The sequence below is a fragment of the Camelus bactrianus genome, chromosome 35, assembly GCF_048773025.1.
Source record: "Camelus bactrianus isolate YW-2024 breed Bactrian camel chromosome 35, ASM4877302v1, whole genome shotgun sequence".
In the NCBI taxonomy this organism is placed as follows: Eukaryota; Metazoa; Chordata; class Mammalia; order Artiodactyla; family Camelidae; genus Camelus; species Camelus bactrianus.
The window spans coordinates 19,998,008-20,018,857 of NC_133573.1; the positions used below are offsets into that span (position 1 = coordinate 19,998,008).

Genomic DNA, 20,850 nt, shown 5'->3' on the forward strand with positions numbered 1-20,850 from the left:
CCGCCAAATGCACTGGCAACCTGTAGCTGCAAGGGTCCCCGCATATGTACCTGAGTTTTGCATCACGGAGATCAGGCAGCTCCAGTCTGGAAGCAGCACATCCTGTGTTGGGGAGCAGGTGGGAGAGCGGCAGTCTGGAGGGAGTGAGCAAGGAGCTTCTGATGTGGAAACAACACGACCGACCGTGGAGAAGGTGAAGGGGAGAAGGGGCTTGAGGGCGGCAGCCGCTCCCCTAGGAGGACAGGTGCCTGCATACCAGCATCTCCCAGGCGTCTCGCGCTTCCCCGTCCCTGCCTCCTGACCTTGCTTTTTGCCATGTGTCTAGCAAAACAACTTGGTGAAATTGGTCTGCCTTCTGAGCTCACCCTGCCCATAGAAACACCCCAATCTGTTAGGTAACTGCAAAGAAGTCACTTTACCTCTCGTGACCAAATCACCTTGAAAAAAGTGTCCTGATATCTGTCCTGTTCATATCACAGGGCTGTCGCAACCATCAAGTGAGAGAATGAACATGAAAGCACTCTGACAACTGTAAAATAACACATGAGTTAAAGGCAATAATTTTGTAGCTGCAAGTGATCAATTTTCCTATTTATCCTGAAGACTGCTTAGGTATATTAGAGTCTTAATAGCAGCGGGTCAGTGGATGTTTTCTGTAAAGGGCCAAACAATCAAAAATTTCAGCTTTGAGAGCCATATGATCCCTGTGGGAACTGTTCCACTTTGCTATCAGAGTGTGAAAGTAGCCACAGACCAAACACGAGTGACTAGGCAAGGCTGTGTTCCAATAAAACTTGATTTATAAAAATAGATGTGACAGAGTTACTCACTGTTTGCTATAGAACAGATGTGACCCCTGTTCTATAGCAGCCAATTAACCACTCGTGAATGACAATACCATTCGAATTCCTGTCTCCTTGACTAAAACCTGCTTTATGGATTCCTTGCCTCACCCTGTCTAATTGAGCACACTCTGTACTCTGGCTCCAAATCTAGATGTGAACTATTTCTTAAATCACTTCCCCCCACTAGTTGGACCTTACATCACATTCAGGGACTTGAGGTAGGTCTCATGATGGTCTCCATGAACAGATATATTGATTCTAACAATTATGAAACACAGCGGGGACAGGACTAACACCCACTGCTTTGGCTAGCTGGAGTCTACCAGGCTTTCTCATTTTGTACCAATAGTTCATTTATACAGGTTGCCAGATGTAAGAAGGCATAGTCTGAGTGTCTGGATAACTGAATCCATGGTCTGAACTTATCTTGTAAAAATGTTCATGCTTCGTAGATTCAAGACAAAGGCTTGTAAGTTCAGATTCCTCAATTTCCTTCTTAAACGCAACAGAGAGGTTTCTTGATTTAACAACTCTAATTTCTAAGAATCTTTTAAAAAGCATTTTTTTTATGAGTTCAATAAAAGTTGCTTTACACCCATGATGTCACCCATCTGTGCTTCTATATTGTAAAAGAACCTTAAAATTATTTAGGACATGCTTCGGTATGTTATGAAATTGTCAGTGCCAAGAAGAACTTTTTTGGTTTTTATTGCAAAACCTCCCATACATAGGAGGCAGAAAGACTTATCTGAACCAACAGAAGATTTGGAAGCAGTTTGAAAAAGTTGTCCAAAAATGTGTTAGACAGCCAGGTTGTGACGGAGGCTGGAATTTAGTAGTTACAGACGGTTGGTTTTCCATGTGCCATTTTAAGAATCATATCGGCTCTAAGTGCAAGTTAAAATTTTATATTTAAAAGTAGAATCCTGAAGTAAAGATAAGCGATTTCTTATTAGGCTGGTCTTCAGTGATATTGTCGAAAGTACAACTTAAAATAGAACAGCTTGAAAACACTGAGTAATGTAAAGAAGTTATTCTTATGACTTATTGGTAATAGCAGTGTGTTCAGATTTATCCATGAGGTTCTAAGTATTTGTAACTATAATGGGCAGTACTTTTACTTACTCTAAAATGCAAGTGAGGCAACAGTGTTGCAAGACACCCGCTGCCCCTCCCCACTTCAGATACTAAGTAGATCTACACAATTCTGAGAAGGAAAAAACAAATCCAGTGAAAACAGGAAAGAGGCAACCAACAACACAATGGTTATCTGACAAGTGGATGAGCTTACTAATTCTTGCTGTAACTTAAAAAGGTTCTGGGGCTCCATGTTTATAACTTCAAATTATTCAAGTTCTTAGTTATTGTAAAACATCCAACATATTGAATAGTCCAGGTTAGTAAGAGCCAAATCTTAAAAAAGGAAAAAGTAAGAAGAGGTTATTTCAGAACTTCCAGGCACTTGTGGAAATATGGAATGACATTTAGTTCACCAGACACCTGCTGCTTTTCTGAAATACCAAAGAAATCCTTTCTGGTTTCCATAGGCTTTAAAATGCTCTGATTTAATGGTGGTAAGGGGTTTGAGAAATCATGATATGAATGCAAAAACTGAATAAAACTAACAGTGCATTACATATTCATTTAACTTTTGAGGAAGGATGAGCAGAAAATGTAGCTGCCGAACATTAAACATTTTGAGATGTGATCCGTCAACAAAGACAATGCAAATGTTGTTTTTAAATGTTTAAAGATTACAATTCCCTTTTCCCTGTATTCAAACCACAGTAAATTTTAGACAAAACTAATAAACAAATCTGACTCCAAAATATAGTGAAATTAAAAAATGGCTCTTTGAATATAAAATTGCACGGCTTTAAAAAGTATTCAAGGCCAAGAATCACGTGAAAAGATGCTCAAGATCTTTAATCATGAGGGAGATGCAAACCAAAACCACAATGAGATATCATCACATGCTGATTAGGATGAACATTATAAACAAACAAACAAACAAACAAAAATCCCCCAAATCAGATAACAAGTATTGGGGAGGATGTGGAAAAATTGGAACCCTTGTGCACTTTTGGTGGGACTGTAAAGCAGTGCAGCCACTGTGTAAAATGGTATTGGTGGGTCCTCAAAAAATTAAATGTAGAATTACCATATGATCCACTGATTCTAGTTCTGAGTATATGGCCAAAATAAATGAAAGCAGGAACTGGAACAGATATTTGCATATGTTCATAGATGTATTATTCACAGTAGTCAAAAAGTGGAAGTAATCCAAGTGTCCATCAACAGATAAACAAAATGTGGTGTATGCATACAACGGACTATTAGCCTTAAAAAGGTAGGAAATTCTGACTTATAACATGAATGAACCTTGAAGACATGCTAAGTGAAATAAGCCAGTCATAAAAGCATAAATGTGTATGTTCCCATTTATATCAGGTACCTACAGTAGTCAAATACATAGAGAAAGAACAGTGGTTACCATGCACTGTGGGGAGTGAATAGGGAATTAATGTTTCATGGGTGCGGAGTTTCAATTGAGAAAGATAAAAATAAGTTCTAGAGACGTTAGAGATGGATGGCGGTGATGGTTGCACAGCAATGTGAATGCACTTAATGCCACAGAACTATACACTGAAAAATGGTCAAAATGGAATATTTTATTGCAATAAAAATTATTCAGGTCCATATTTGCTGGCACTATAATTTCTCCTTGTGAAACCAAGGTTAGACAGTGGTCCCTCTTCTCCCTCTTTCCAGTTTCCTGTAGCCTGGGCAATACCAAATGCAAATTCTGTTTTCACAAGATGAATTTAAGGAGATGAGCAGAGTCATTTGGCTCCCTGAAAAAAAACATGATTTTCTCTTTGAAGCCTAACCATGGCTGCCAGCAGACCCAACAACTCCCCTTTCATGGTCACACAGCCACACAGCAAGCAGAGGATGCAAAGCCTTTGGACATGAAATTTAATTCCATTCTCTCTCCCTTCCTTCAACAAAGACAAATGCAAACTACTGCTCCAGTTGTTATGAGCAAGACTAGAGATGGATTTACCTCAAAAAGACTCTGAAACCACCTTTTCAGAACTTGTCTCCTGCCTCTGCTTCCTTGCCCCTCTCCTTTCTTTTCCTTGGAGAGCACCTCTTTTTCTTGAAAGATATAGCAGACCTTCCTCAAAGTGAGGGAGAGGTTTCCCCGCATGGCTTTAGAATCCTTGATGGCAAATCCTTTGGCTCTGCCTTTCCAAAATTTGCCCTGAATTATATTATAGAAGCTCCTGTACTGAAGTTTCCCATTTTTTTCCTAAGTGAATAAAGAGCCAGTGAACAGTCCGCATTTGTTTTTATGAAGCAAAAGAAGCTCACCCTGGTCCCTGAATCCTCTTTAGAGTGGGTGAAAGGAAGAATTGATGACATGCTGTGCAAGAATAGTCTATAACCCTCATATCTCTGCAGACTCGTGCTCGCAAACAAGGCGGTGTAGATATTTATGTAGAGAAACAGAGCAGCATGTATTTTAAAGAGAGCTTTGGTGGTACTTCATTTTTTTAACCCTTCTAATTTCCAAAACCAGATGGGGCTCTAAAGGTCTTTTTTGGATTGTCTTGCATCTCCAATCCAGGGTAGGATTATTCAGATGATCCTTCTACTTCTTAAAAAAAAAAAAAAAAAGACAAAAAATTACCCACTTACGGGTAGTTAAGGAAACTGTGAAATACAAGTTTATTTTCCATTATATTTTAATGTCATTTCACAGCCCTTGGCTTCCTTCACTTCTTCTTTCTTCCTTGACATCTTTTTTACATCCTCAGGAGGCCCCTAATTTTAACCCATGGAAAATATTCTCTCTGGAAAAGCTCTTTATGGGATATTTATAATGTAGAATTTTTTTTTTTTTAGCTTATGGCAAAAAGTTTATTTCACAGTATTAAAATTTTAAAATATCAAATATAACATTTATGGAAGCAGAAAACTATTGATATACCACAAGTGATACTTAGATTTTTTAGTACTCCTCAGATAATTTTTAAAAATTTTGACATACAGCAAATATAAAAAGTATCTATACCTCCTGGGCATATATCTAGGAGGAACCCTACTTCAGGATGACACCTGCACCCCAATGTTCATAGCAGCATTATTTACAATGGCCAAGACATGGAAACAGCCTAAATGTCCATCAACAGATGACTGGATAAAGAAGATGTGGTATATTTATACAATGGAATGCTACTCAGCCATAAAAACCAACATAACGCCATTTGCAGCAACATGGATGCTCCTGGGGAATGTCATTCTAAGTGAAGTAAGCCAGAAAGACAAAGAAAAATACCATATGAGATCGCTTATATGTGGAATCTTAAAAAAAAAAAAACAACAACAAACAAAGCATAAATACAAAACAGAAACAGACTCACAGACATGTGGTTGCCAAAGGGGCAGGGGGGGTGGGAAGAGATAGACTGGGATTTCAAAATTGTAGAATAGATAAAGAAGATGATACTGTATAGCACAGGGAAATATATACAAGATCTTATGGTAGCTCACAGAGAAAAAAATGTGACAATGAATATGTATAACTGAAAAATTGTGCTCTACACTGGAATTTGACACAACATTGTAAAATGATTATAAATCAATAAAAAAAGTTAAAAAAAATAAAAAGGATCTATACCAAAATGTAAAGTTAAAAAATACAAGACACACATATACCCATTTCCAAGCTTTAGATATAAAATACTACATTTAAAGAAAATGTGAACTCCTCCAAGTATTTCCAGTTGGTCACATGCCCTTGAACCCTGACATGACAGCTTCTCTGGATTAAGTTTTAACTATTCTCTTGTTTTTCTTCATGTTTGGTTTTACTTTATTTAAAAGTTTATATAAATGACCTCAAATAGTATTTGTTCTTCTGTGATTTACTATTAGCTCAGCATTGTTTCTTGAGATTCATATATGTATGTACATGGAAGACTGTAATTCATTCAGTTTCACTTCATAAAATAGCCCATGATATGAGCATATTACATTCTACAGTTGATGAATATTTGGTTTGCTTTTAGTTTGAGGAAAGGATTTGTTTTCTTTTTTTTTTTTTCTACATAGATAATCAACCAATCAATTACACCTCACCATAAACTATCCTTTCCCATGGATCTGAAATGTCAGCTCTGTCATTAGTTCCCATTTTGTGAGTGTTTTCTGAATTCTTGAATATGTTTTGTTTATCTATTTGTCTACCCCTGTGCTATGTTGTCTTAATAATTAGAGCTAAATAATAATAAAAATAGCTAATGTATGTTGACATTTGTGCCAGTTACTGTTCCATGTACTTTTTACATGGTAATTCATTTATTCCTCATCATTACTCTGTGAAGTGGGCACTATTATTATGTGGATGAAGAAACTGAGGCTCAGAGAAATAAATTGTAGGTATCCAGGCAAGATTAGAAACTTAATCTATCCAAACAGATTGTGTAAATCTGACTCATTATAAATCATGATATCTGGTTGGGCAATGGTTCTTCTTAAGGAGTGTCTTGGGTATTCCTACTGCTTTGTTTTTTTCATGCAAATTTTATAAACATCTTGCTAAGTTCCATGTAAAACAAAAACTATTAAAATTTCCACTAATTCTAACAAGGAAAAGTTCATGACCAGATGGCTTCATTGCTAAAAATTTTGCCAAACATTTAAACTTACACAATGTTTTATGTCAATTACACCTTAATAAAGCTGGAAAAAAGTTTTCCATTGGTATTGCATTGAATCTATAGATAAATTTACACTATTGAATATTCCTATCCATTAACATTATATTCTCTCCTTTTACTTAGGTTTTAAATAATTAATTTTTATCATGTTTTCTATATTCTGTAATTTGTATATCTTTTGTTAAATATATTACTGGGTACTTCATCTTGTTTTTGCTACTGAAAAAGGTGCCATTTTAAAGTTACATTTTGTTAATTGACTTTAACCAGTTTCTGGCTTGCTTCTGGCAACCATAGAATAAAAAAGACCAGATTTGCTCTTCTTCAAACAACTAGGAAAAGAGACAAAATATATGAAAGAATGGTTTTCAAACATTATACGATGCATAGCACAGGAAAGTGATTGCTGAGAGAATAAAAACAAATGAGGTGAGCTCAACAAATGTCCCTGGTTATTGTCTGGGAGAGTTTCCAGACCACAGTGAAGGGAAGGGATACCCAAACAGAGGCCAGCTATCTCTCTGAGTTGAGGAGACAGAGTCCATTGGGCAGGGAGGCAAAGGCACACTTCTCAGGGCAAAATACACAGGAGGGTGCTGTACAGAGATACGGAAATGCATAGAGTATTTTCTCTGATTGCAACAGAATTCAATTATAAACCACTAGTAGAAAGCTACTTGAAAAATCCCCACATATTAAATAATCCATGAGTTAAAGGAGAAATAGTAAGTAAAATTATAAAATATTTTAAATTGAATGAACATGAATAGATAACATAAAAATACTTGAGTGATGTTGCTAAAGCATTCTTCAAGGGAAAGTTATAGTATTATATAATATTATACAGGCTTACATTATAGGTATTTTTTCCAGAAAATAAAAAATGTCTCAAACAATGATCTAAGCTTCCACCTTGAACAAATTAAATCTGGAGTAAGTATAAGGAAAAAACCAACGAAAAACACAAATCAATGCAATAGATAACAGAAAAGCAATGGAGAAAAATCAATGCAACCAAATAGTAATTCTATGAGAGGATCGAAAAAATTTATGAGGTTCTAGACAGCATAATCGAGAAAAAAAGAATTACACAGACTATCAATATCAAGAATGAAAGAGAAGGTATCATGACAAAAAGACATAGTTATGAGTAACTTTATACCAATAAATTTAACCTAGGTGAAATGTACAAATTGCTTTAAAGATATAAACTATCAGACCTCACTCAAGAAGATATAGGTAATTTCCCATATCTATAAAAGAAATTGAATTGATAATTAAAAACCAGACCATGATGAAAACGTCAGCCTGAGATAACTTCATTATTGAATTCTAAAGACATTTAAGGAAAATATAGCACAAATTCTATCCACACTCTTCCAGAAAATAGAAGCAAAGTGAGTATTTCTTTCCTAACTCATTCTGTGAGGCCAAGTTAACATGATACCAAAACTAGATGACATTATCAGACTACTGACCAAAATGTATCATAAACATATATGTAACAGTCTCTAAGGAAATTTTTAACAATTTGAATCTAGCAATACATAAAAAGGATAACATATTATGCTAAGGATATATCCTAGAAATGTGAAGTTACTCTAACATTTGAAAATCAATGTAATTCACCATTTTAACTCATCAAAAAAGGAAAACAAAATATGATCATCTTGTAGAACCAGAAAAAGAATTTGATCAAAATAAACACATATTCATAATAAAAACTTTTAGTAAATTAAGAATAAAGAGAACATCTTCAATCTGATAAAAAAAAAACACTGATAAAATAACTTAGCAGCTAATATCTCGATGAAAGAATGATTGCTTTCTTTCTGACAAGATGTTTGCTCTTGTTTCTTTTCAGGAATTTACTGAGGGTTTTTTTCCAGTACAACAGCACAAGAAAAAGAAATAAATACATTCAGATTAGAAAGAAAAAATGTAACACTCTCTTTATTTACAGATGACATGACTTCTATGTGGAAAATCCACAAGACGCTACAATAGAGCTACTGGAACTAAGTTTAGCAAGATCACTGGAGACAAGGTCAATACATAAAATTAATTGAATGTCTATATTTTAGCAAATAATTATTGGAAAGCAAGAATTTAAATACTATTTATAATACCCTCAAAAATGTGAAATACTTCAAGATAAATTTAACAAGATAAATCTAATACTTCAAGATAATTTAATGTGCAAGACTTGTAACATCAGAAACTACAAAACTTTGCTGAGGGAGATTAAGAAAGACATAAATTAATAGAGACTACCACGTTCATGGAAGACTATATTGTTTGCTTTCAGTTATCTGCAGATTCATGGCAACTTCAGTAAAAAACCTAGCCAGCTTTTTTGTAGAAATTGGAAAACTGATTCTAAAATATATAGAAACATAAAAGAACTAGAACAGCTAACACAATTTTGAAAAGGAAGAGCAAAAGTGGAGGACCTATGCTCCATAATGTCAGATCTTATTACACAGCTACATTTGTCAAGAGTGTGTTTAGAATAAGAGTAGCCGTACACATCAATGGAACATCACAGAAATTTCAGGTATAGACTCATACATATCTGGTCAGTTGATTTTTGAAAAGAAATTGAGGCAATTTAATGGGGAAAAGGATACTCTTTTCAATAAGTCACACTAGAATGGTTGAGTATCATAAGCAAGACTTGAACCTTTACCTAACACCAAACACAAATATTGGGAATATTAGTGTACTGCTATCAATTCCTTTACTATTTTAAACTTTAGTTTTGAGTTACTTTCTTAGGGACTGCTCAAGGGATTACAATATTCATCTTAATTTATCACAATTGACTTCAGGTTAATACTGACTACATTCTAGTAAAATAAAACAATTTTGCTCCAATACAGCTTTACCCTTTCCCCACTTTGTGCTATTAGTGTTATATATAGTGTAAGTATATCTGTAATAAGCCCAATAATAGTCTTAAATTATGGCTTTATATAATTTTATCATTTTTATTAAAATTAACAGAAAAAAAATATTTCAGTAGTATTTTATTTACTTACATATTTACCATTTTTGATCTCTTCATTTCTTCCTTTGATTTTAAGTTATTGTCTCATGTCATTTTTTTTAAATATTGACTTTAAAAACTGTTTCTTCTGGCCCACAGTGAATGGGCGCTGAGGCTGCAGCTGCTGCTGAGGCGGAAACCTCGGGGGTCGCGAAAACCGCGGGGGGTCGCGGAAGCCGCGGGGGGCCGGCGCCCAGGCCCTGGCGCACGGGGGCGCGCCCGAGGCGCAGGCCCGGCCCCAGCAGCTGCTGCAGAGCCCGCAGGAAGCCCCGTGAGCGCAGTCTGGGAGCAGCCGCTGCCACCATGGGCCAGATCCTGCTGCTGGAGATCCCGAACTTCGGCAGCACCATCCTGGAGTTCCTCAACGAGCAGCGGCTGCAGGGCCTGTACTGCGATGTGACGGTGATGGTCAAGGGCCATGCCTTCAAAGCCCACCGGGCCGTGCTGGCCGCCAGCAGCTCCTACTTCCGCGACCGGTTCAATAGCAGCCGGAGCGCTGTGGTGGAGCTGCCGGAGGCCGTGCAGCCCCAGTCCTTCCAGAAGATCCTCACCTTCTGCTATATGGGCCGGCTGAGCATGAACATGGGCAACCAGTTCGTGATCATGTATACGGCCGGCTTCCTGAAGATCCAGGAGATCGTGGAGAAAGCCAAAAACTCCTTCCTTAAGGTGAGCTCCCCCAGCTGTAACTCCCAGGGCCTGCATGCTGAGAAGGCCCCCTTGTCTGAGCCCCAGAACCTTGTGTGCAGAAGTCAAGCTGGCCGGCCTGTGACAACCCGCTGGCCCTCGTGTGTTGTGTCAAGACAGAGCATCAGGAGTCGGACTCTGTGCAGTGCATGCCCAAGGCCAAGCGGCTGTGGGGCAGCAGCCAGAAGGAAGCTGAGGGTGACAGTGGTGGCAATGGCAGCCGCAAGGTGATCAAGTTGTCCATGCTGGACCTGGCCACCAGCCAGCAGTCCCAGCAGGCCCCGGTGGTGGTGGCTGCGGCACAGCCCACCCGGGTGGCTACAGGGGCCCGGGCTGGGCAACCGACTCGGGGCAGCCGCAGTGGAAGCGGTGGCAGCAGCAGGGGGAGTGGTGAGTGGGCCCAGCACATCAGAGTGGTCCAGCCCTGGCACCTCCAGTGACAACACCAGCGACAGCCCCAGCTCCTACCACAGCAAGGCGGATGAGGAGGAGGAGGCGAGCGAGGAGGGCACAGACGAGCAGTACCCGCAGATCTGCAACATGCACACCATGAGCAGCATGGTGAATGTTGGCCAGACAGGTGAGGTGCCCCCCCCGGCCCCCAAGCCTGGTCCCATTACCCTCCTGCTGCCCCCATCCCCAGCACACCACTCTCTTCCCCCTTCCAGCCGAGAAGGTGGAGGCCTTCCATGAGCATGTGGCCCCTAAGTCCGTGAATCGCATCTGGGTGCAGCAAGACCAGGAGTCTCTTCTGGCTGAGCTCGTCAAACAGATTGGCAACCATTGCCACCCAAAGCTCTCCGAGGAGGGTGACCCCTTTGAGAAGCGGAGCTGGTGACAGGTGGGCCAGCCTCACTTCCTCCCTGAATTCCTCCTTCCTCCACCTGGGGCCGTGGTGTCCTCTGGGCCGGCAGCCTATGGCGTAGTGGTTAGAAGCCAGACTCAGGGTCCAGTCTCAGCCCTGCTGCCCACTGGCTGTGTCCTGGGGCAGCTGACACCCCCTCAGCATTGATACGAAGCAAAGACTGACCTCTAGGTGGCCACCGCGGAAGCTGGTGTAAGTGTTGGCAGCACTGTTGGCCACATGGGGGTAGATCAGTGTTTCCATAGCGTGGTTTGAGGGTGAGCTAACACAGTGGTTAAGAATTTGGCCCTTGGAGCCAGGGAGCCAGGGTGCGAGCCTCTGCTGCCTGCTCTGGTGTTTGAGCAAGAGCCCGTCATGGGTGCCCCATGGCTGGTGGCACCACAGTCTCTGTCCTTTCCTGAGTGCTGATGTGGCCACTTTGGGTTGAGTTGTCAAGGAGGGTCTTGGTCCAGCCCAGGCCAGAGCCTGGCCATGTGGGGGGTGTGGCGGTTTAGGCTCCCTGGCCATCCTCTGGCCCCCCCACTTCCAGGAACCAACGTGTATATCACGAGGGTGGGGCTCATGAACTGCCACGTCAGCGCAGGCATGGAGCACAGGATCTTGCTGCGGCGCCTCCTGGGCACCTTCTTTGACCGGTGAGGCCCACGCCAGAGCCCCCGGGGTGGGGGGAATGGGGCTGCCCCATGCCCCCCCCCACCACAGCAGGCCTGACTCCCCTCCTCCTTGGCCCCCCACCTAGGATCACCCTGGCCAACAGCTGCAACACCGGCATCCGTCCTTCCAATAACCTTAGCCGCAAACCATTGGATAGTGGCATCCTCCACGCCGTCAAGTGTGAGTGCTGGGTTGGGGTGGTGGGGGGCCTGGGGTGGGCAGATGGTCCTTTTCCCTGGTGTTGATCCTGATGGATGGGTAGAGTTAGGTGTTAAGAAGGATTCTGAGGTTCATCCTAGGCTTGTTGGGAAGAGGGCTATGATTGGAGATTTCTTGGGGTGGGGTACACTGAAGGGAAGCCACAAAGCCTATGGGAGGGGGTCTAAAACGTGCCGGTTGTCAGGAGGGAAGGCTAGGTTTTCACATGGAATCGCCCAGCTTCTAAATTCTGGCAAATGACCCACATTTTTCAAGAGCACTGGGACATCTCGTATCAAATCCACACCTCATGGCCAAGCTCGGTCAGGCCCGGGGCCCAAGGATGTGTTTTAGTGTGCTGTCTGCAAGGCCTCAGTTCTCTCACCTCTGGGGGATGTTGAGGGGTGCCATGCGTGTGTGTGTGTGTGTGTGTGTGTGTGTAGTGGGGAGATTTTGGAACAGCATGGCTGAGTGCCCATTTGGAGGATGGGAGGCCAAGGCCACGGTCAGTGTGAGCTCCCCATTCTGCCCACACAGGCTACTGCCAGAACTTTACTCCCAGCTTCAGGGAGAGGGAGATGAACACCATCGCGGCCGACATGTGCACCAACGCCCGCCGCGTTATGCGTAAGAGGTGGATCTCCAAGGTCAAGACGCTCATGGCCAAGGGTGATTCCTCCACCACCTCCTTCAGCTACACAGGTAAGACAGAGCCGGATATGATGGCTGTGGAGCATGGCTTTGAGACGGCCAGCCACGACGGCGAGGCTGGCCCCTCAGCCAATGAGGCCTTCCAGTAACCCCCACCAGACCCTCCCGTGGAGCCGTCACACTCCCCCTCCTGTCACACCTTCCCACCATCTTGGTCATGAGCTACTGTCTGCCCTTCCCCAGGACCCGCGGGGGGCACTGCATGCTCCTGGACCCTCTGCCTCCACTGTCCTGCCCCCTGACCCCAATCTGATGGGGGATCGGGCTGGGAGAGGATGGCAGGTGGTGCGAGGTCTGTGTTGCCTACTCCAGCACACACTCATGCACAGTCGGGGAGCTCTTGCCCCCCCCCTCCTAACCCCTAGCGGTTGTCTCCCCACTCACTGGGCCAGGGGACAGGGAGGAGCCGGCCTGGGGGGATTGGGAGGTCCCCTGTCTCAGGGCCTGGGCCACCTAGCGGCTGGGGGAGGGGGGCTGCTGCCTTTCCCTCCCTTCCCCACCCCCACCCCACCCCCATGGCAGGGCTCCAAGCCCCCACCCCCAGTTCATACTTTTTAAAAATTTTTTTAGCTAATGAAATATTAAAGTTTTTATTTTTCAAACCAATGGGACCATATCTGATGTTCCCTTTGGTCCCTGAGGCCGTGGAAGACACGGTAGGGCGCCGGGGACAGGCTGAATGTGCACATGCATATGGAGTGTGGGCTTGCGTTTCCAACGTGGGGTCCCAACTCCCGCTCTGCCTGGGCTCCTGTGGGTCTGGCGAGTTCCCCCTCACCCCTGATGCCTCTACCTCGGAGCTACATTGGAAGGGCATCCCTGGTGTTGGTCACTTGGCAAGCCGTTGGGCCAACCAAGGCACCAGTCAGACCCCAAATGGAAGCAGGAGTCCCCAGTCGCTCCCCTCCTTCCAGGCCTTAGCGGGATCAGCTCTCTGGGACTGGGGTCTTCTCCCTCCCCACCCCTTGTCCTGGGCAGGCCCCTGCCCAGCCCCTCCCTGCCTTTTTCTTCGGGTGGGGCTTGTCCATATTCCTACTCCAAGCTCCTGCAGCACTGGGTTGGGTGGCAGAGCCCTCTCATTTCAGGTGCCCCTGGCTCCCGGGACTGTGGGGGGGGGGCTTGGGGGGTTGAGGGGTTGAGAAGAGGGGCTGGGCAGGGGTGCAGGGGAGGAAACTCCTCACCGGAAGAGCCAAAGACAGGATTGTGCCTTACCCCAGGGGCCACACCTGTGCCCCTCCCACCCTGCCCTCCCTGCTCCTGGGCGGCCTGCTGCTGTTCCTTCTCCCTTCCCCGCCCTGCCCGACCCTGAGCTGCATGGACCTCCCCCACCCTGGGCAGCCAGGAAGAAGCATGAGTGGAGAATCACTGACCAACACAAAAAAGACTGTGGAGGGCCCCCCCTCCACCTCCCCTGGCTGCCCATTCACCCGTACCTCTTTTACGCAGGACAGACGACCCACCTGTCCACTTGGAGTGCCAATGCCTTCCCTGCCCTGGACCGAGCCCCCCTCCCCAGGCTCATAGGTGAGATTGCACACTAACTATTGTAAGAAGAGGAGCCGCACTGGGAAATGTGAATCGTGAGAATATCAGTGATACTGATGAGGAGAATAAACCAAGTGCCTTTGTAACCAAATAAATAAATAAGTAGAAAGTAGAAAATAAAAAATAAAAACTTTTTCTTGTAAGGCAGATCTATGTGCAATGACTCTTTTGTCTTTGATCATTTGGAAATGCCTTTATTTTCCCAAAGTTTTGAAGAATAGTTTTGCTTGGGTAGAGAATTCTTGGCTGATAATTTTTTTCTTTCAGTATTTCGGATGTCACTTCACTATCTTCGGTTCTCAACTGTTTCTGATGAGGTGTCGTATGTTAATTACTTTGTCATTCTCCTAAACATAGTAAGTTAATTTTCTCTTGTTGCTTTCAAGGTTTTCTCTTGATCTTTGGCTTTTTCTGTAGAGTAATAATAATGATGTGCTTAATTAGAGGGGCTCTCTCTCTTTATCCTACTTGGGGTTCATGGAACTTCTTGGATCTGTATATTAACAGTTTTCATCAAATTTGGAAAGTATTGGGCCATTAATTTTCTATTTCACTTTCTTCTCTCTTCCTGGGACTTTTGTTATATGAATATTGGTATAGTTGATGTTGTCCAACAGGTCTCTGAGATTTTGTTCATTTTCCTAAAATATTTTTTCTCTCTGATATTCAGGTTAGATCATTTCTATTGATCTATATTCAAGTTCACTGATTATTTATTCTGCCATCTCAAATGTGCTGTTGAGACCATCCAGAATATTTCAAGTTTTGATCATTTTACTTTTCAAATCTAGAATTTTCATTTAATACTTTAAAATAAGATATTTTCTTCTTTAAATCAATTTTAGGTTCACAGAAAACTTCCCATATACCCTCTATCCTCTTGCACACTAACATCTTGCATTAATGTAGTATATTTAAAATTGATAAACCAATATTGAAATATTATGATTAACTAAAGTCCATGGTTTACATCAGGTTCACAATTTGTGCTATGCAGTTCTATGGGTTTTGCCAAATGCACGTCATGTAACCACCTTTTTACAGTACAGTATTGTGCAGAGTAATTTCCCTGCCCTAAAAGTCCCTTGTGTTCCATGTATTCAACCCTATTCTCCTTTTTCCCTTCTCCCACCTGGCAACTACTGATCTTTTTAGTGTCTATAGTCTTGCCTTTTACAGAGTATTCTACAGTTGGAATCACACAATATGTACCCTTTTAAAACTCTTAGTTCACTTTGCAATATGCATTTAAGCTTCCTCCATGTCCTTCCATGACTTGATAGCTGATTTTTTTTTTACTTGCTGGATAGTATTCCATTATATGGATGTATTACAGCTTGTTGCTCCATTCACCTATAGAAGGCTGGCTTTTTCTACTTTTTGACAGTTATGAAAAAAGCTACTATAAACAGTCATGTGAAGGTTTTTGTGTAATTTTCCTACTCATTGTGTAAACACCTAGGTGTGCAACTGCTGGATCTTATACAAAGCCCACGTATAACTTTGTAAGGAACTGCCAAACTGTCTTGAAAAGTGAATGTACCATATTGTGTTCCTTTTGGCAATGAATGAGAGTTCCTGTTGCTCCACGTCCTCGCCAGCATTTGCTATTGTCAAAGTATTAGATTTTAGCCATTCTAATAGGTGAGGTTTAATTATCTTATTATTGCTTTAATTTGCAATTCCCTAATGACAATGTTGAGAATGACTTCACGTGCTTATCTGCCATCTGTGTATCATCTTTGGTGAGGTATCTGTTCAGATATTTTGCCCACTTTTAAATCAGGTTGTTCTTTTTCTTATTGTTGAATATTAGGAGTCTTTTGTATATTTTGGATGCAAGTCTTTAAATCTATAGATCAACTTGGAAAGAGCTGACATCTTTAAACAATATTGAATCTTCCTACCCATGAATCTGAAATATCTTTTCAATTATTTAGATCTTTGATTTCTTCCATCAGAGTTTACAGCTTTTCCTCATATAGATCCTGTGCATATTTTGTTTAATTTATACCTAAAGTATTTCATTTCTTTGGTGCTAACACAAATGATATTGTGTCCTTAATTGCAAATTCCAATTGTTCATTGCTGGTATATAGGAAAACAATAGATCTTTAAATGTCTTTCTTGTCCACTGCTCACTCAAATGGGACCACAAGTTCAAGTTGAAGAGTTGCAGATTTTCCCCACTCATTTCCTGTCAACTTTGCTACTTTCACTGACAAAACTCTAGAGTGTGGGATTTTACCTTTCATTCCAAGTCATTCCTCTCAGACAGTTAAACTACTGGTTTTCACATCCAGCCCCACTCGTGTAAAACTATACATAGCATCAACCACGCTGCTGCTGGTGGTGGGGTGTCTGGACTAACTCCAGTATGAAGATCTCAGGCTTCTACCATTTTCACTCCAAGTTCTAGCAGTTTTCTGTAAATAAATACTTCATAATTATTGTTTGTCTTGGGTCAATTTCCAGGGCCATGATATGGTTATACTTTTGAAATTTTTGTCCAGTTTCCACATCTTTTTAGGGGAATGGATTTAAAGATTTTTAATGGCAACTTTTAAAATCTCTTTGTCATTCTTGTCCTGCAGTTTCACAATAATTTATCTAGTTGTGAATTTATTTTTACTTTATCCTGCTTTGGATTTTTTGGCCTTATGAATCTGAGAATTGTTGTGTTCTATTATTTCTGGAAAATTCCCAGTGATTATTGTACCTTTTCTTTTGAGATTTAATTATTTTACATTGGGGAGGGGGCGATATCTTGATTGAGATGTAATCCACTATCTTCTCAAATTTTGTTCTACCCTGATTTCCTATCATTTCCTAGTCTAGGAGCTGACAAATTATGGCCCATGCACCAAAACTAGTATGCTATCTTTTTGTAAATAAAGTTCTGTTGAAAAACATCCAGGCTTATTTGTTTACAGCATCACCTACAGCTGCTTTTGCACTACAATGGCAGAGTTGAGTATTTCTCATAGTACTTCTGAGTGTCATTTTGCACGACAATGGTAGGGTTGAGAGAGACCTTGTGACCCACTCAGCCTAAAATATTTACTGTCTGATCTTTTACAGGAAACATTTGCCCAGTCCTGTCCTAAATCTCCAATTCGATATATGGTCTACCTTCCCCACTGTATTTTCTTCATCTTTAAACTCTTTCATATTAACTCTTCTTTGTCTATATGGCATTCTTCTTCTCCTTCTCCTCCTCCTCCTTTTTACAATTTCACATTTTCATTTTTTAAATTTATTTTTTATTCTTTCTTGTGGGGGGTAATTAGAGTTTTATTTATTTATATTAATGGAGCTACTGGGGATTGAACCCAGGACCTGGTGCATGCTAGGCATGCTCTCTACCACCGAGCTGTACCCCCTACCACATGGCATTCTTAATTATTACTATTAATCTATCTTCCAGTTTACATATTCTTTCTTCAGTTAGTCTAATCTGATATTTAAAGCTGTTTCTAATTTCAATTATTATATTTCTCATTTGCAGGAATTTAATTCTTTTTCAAATTTCACACTTCAATGTCATGTAACTTTATGATACTTGCTATATATATCCTTGTACTTTCTTGAGCATATTAAAGACATAAAACTGACATATTTCTGGTATAAAAATTCCAGTTCTGAAATTCCTCACTATGTTGTTTCTCCTGGCTTTTGTTCATAAGGTCATATTTCCTTGTGTTTGGTGATTTTTGTTTGTGAGCTCATGTTCCTTAGAAACCTTTTTTCCTAAATGTGAGGCTTAGGTTTAAGATTCATTCTTTCAGAGAAGATTTGCATTTCTCCTGTCAATCACCTGGGAGACTATCAACTTGATGTTACTTTAAACTCAAATTTTGCCCCCTTTTGTGTGTGTGTGTGTGTGTGTGTGTGTGTGTGTGTGTGTGTGTGGCTACAATAATAACCTGGTAGGGTGAGCTTAGGCATTTTGAAGACAGATATTTTCTTTTTCCCTGCTCCTCTCAGAGTGAAGTCTGAGGCAAGCAATTATCTCCACTAATTCTTCATGAGATGCGGGTTTTTAAATACTAATCCTCCTCCTTGCTTTTTATCTATGTCTCCAATCTATCTTCTCATGCTGCTCTGGTCCTAGGCTTTATTTTTTATCCCGTGTATAACCATTGGAACCCACGTTCTGGGTCACAAGGAATAGGCAAACACCCCAGAATAAATGCCTGTACTTCTGTGGAATTTCACTTTCACATGATTTGTGGCCTTTGTAATAATTCCTTTACTTTAATAACTGCTCAGGTATATGTAAAAAGTAATTGGATGTTTTATTTGATCTAAAATGTTAGATATGCTGTATTAGGAAGTGTTTTGTTTAATCAAAACTACAATGAGGTACCACCTCACACCAGTCAGAATGGCCGTCATTCAAAAATCCACAAATAAATGCTGGAGAGGCTGTGGAGAAAAGGGAACCCTCCTTCACTGCTGGTGGGAATGCAGTTTGGTGCAGCCACTGTGGAAAACAGTGTGGAGATTCCTCAAAAGACTAGGAATACCCTTACCATATGACCCAGGAATCCCGCTCCTGGGCATATATCCAGAAGGAACCCTACTTCAGGATGACACCTGCACCCCAATGTTCATAGCAGCACTACTTACAATAGCCAAGACATGGAAACAGCCTAAATGTCCATCAACGGATGACTGGATAAAGAAGCTGTGGTATATTTATACAGTGGAATACTACTCAGTGATAAAAACTGACAACATAACACCATTTGCAGCAACATGGATTATCCTGGAGAATGTCATTCTAAGTGAAGTAAGCCAGAAAGACAAAGAAAAATACCATATGAGATCACTTATATGTGGACTCTGAAAAAAAAAAAGCAAAGCATAAATACAAAACAGAAATAGACTCACAGACATAGAATATAAACTTGTGGTTGCCAAGGGGATGGGGGTGGGAAGAGATAGACTGGGATTTCAAAACTGTAGAATAGATAAAGAAGATGATACTGTATAGCACAGGGAAATATATACAAGATCTTATGGTAGCTCACAGAGAAAAAAATGTGACAGTGAATATATACATGTTCATGTATAACTGAAAAATCGTGCTCTACACTGGAATTTGACACAACATTGTCAAATGATTATAAATCAGTAAAAAATTTAAAAATGTTTCATTTAAAATTCAGTGTATTACATTGTTTAAAAGAAAAAATTAGCCACTTGAAGCTTGATTCCTAATTATAAATAAAAAGATTATACTCTAATGTTGGCATCTGTGTGGAACTGGAGGAAATAACATTGAGGAAGGATGTTTATGTGGACGTAGAAGACTACTTCATCAATAAAATATATTCATTATTTATTTTAGGAAACCTTTATTGTGACTTATGTGGGCGGATCTATGCTAGTTGCAGTAGAGGATTCAAGAACTTAACATGATAGTTCTTCATTGTATTAGTAATTATATTTAACGTTTTGTGAAGGACTCACTAAGCATGTTTTAAATGCTCACTGCTCTCAGTGCTTTACATATCTTATGTGCAATTTTCATATCAAATATGTGACGTGTGTACTTACCACGTTTATTTTTTAGTAAGGGAGCTGAGTTACAAAGAGGTTGAAAAATTAGGTAAGGTAAATAGCTAGGAAGTAAGGAAACCAGGATTCAAACTCTTGCAGGAGCTTATGTCCTTAAATACTATGCAATACAATGTATATACAATGATACGGTTCTGTACGAGACTATTCTACACTACACTGTACTATTATAGGCAAGAAGCTAAGAGTCTAATAGGAAGATAACAGATACAACAGGTAGAAAGAATAAAGACTATGAAGATTATTTGCTAAATGCCACTGTAACATCATAGGTAAGAGTATCACTATGGGGTGTGGTGAGATGGTCAGGGAAGCTTCATGGAAGACTTGGATCAACCTCAACTGTGCATGAGATAGCACAAAAATTATGGTGTCAGACGGTGGCCATAAATTATAATAAATTGTTAACTCCATTTAATGGCTTGCTAAGAAATAAACTGAGTGTACTGGGAACTTGAAACCTTTATTATCGCTGAAGAATCAAGAAAGCATATCTTCTTTCTTTTCTCCATGCAAACAGGAAAACAACACCTCCCAGGATACTCCGAAGTTACAAGTTACAGCTGTGACCTAAGGAGGAGATTCTGGTCTAAAGAATATGAGTGGAAACCATGTTGCTATTTTGAGGCCTGGCCCTAAACCTCCCCAGATGCCTTACAAATTCTTTCTTTTCCTCTGAGACTGGGGAAGCTATAGGGTGGAAGAAACAATTTAAAGGAGAACCCCCAGAGGAGCTAATTGACACTTACACAACTATGACATGAGCAATAAGTAAATCTTCATTGTTTTAAGCTACTGAGATTTTGAGCTTGCTTGTTATAGCAGTGACTTTTCATTTCCCTAACAAAACAGATATGAAGGCAGACCAGCAAAATCATTGCATAGTCTTTTACAGGCAATACCTTGGAGGATTCAATAAAGTGTCTTACATTGGTGACCGTTTTCATGGACGTTTCAAACCATGTTTCAAAAGTTCTTTGT

General features: G+C 40.9%; 2 protein-coding genes across 2 annotated transcripts in view; one reads left to right on the forward strand and one right to left on the reverse strand.

The window, feature by feature from the left end:
- KIAA1217 (KIAA1217 ortholog) overlaps positions 1 to 20,850 on the reverse strand; it is a 673,163-nt gene that overhangs the window by 407,637 nt on the left and 244,676 nt on the right. The gene's annotated exons all lie outside the window — the stretch shown is intronic.
- LOC105079265 (nucleus accumbens-associated protein 1-like) lies at positions 9,452 to 13,206 on the forward strand. The gene is given in 8 exon segments (XM_074358213.1): positions 9,452 to 10,356; positions 10,359 to 10,663; positions 10,665 to 10,890; positions 10,979 to 11,134; positions 11,137 to 11,151; positions 11,705 to 11,810; positions 11,915 to 12,009; positions 12,565 to 13,206. Coding segments are annotated over 8 exon segments (1,797 nt in total). The 5' UTR covers positions 9,452 to 9,725; the 3' UTR covers positions 12,828 to 13,206.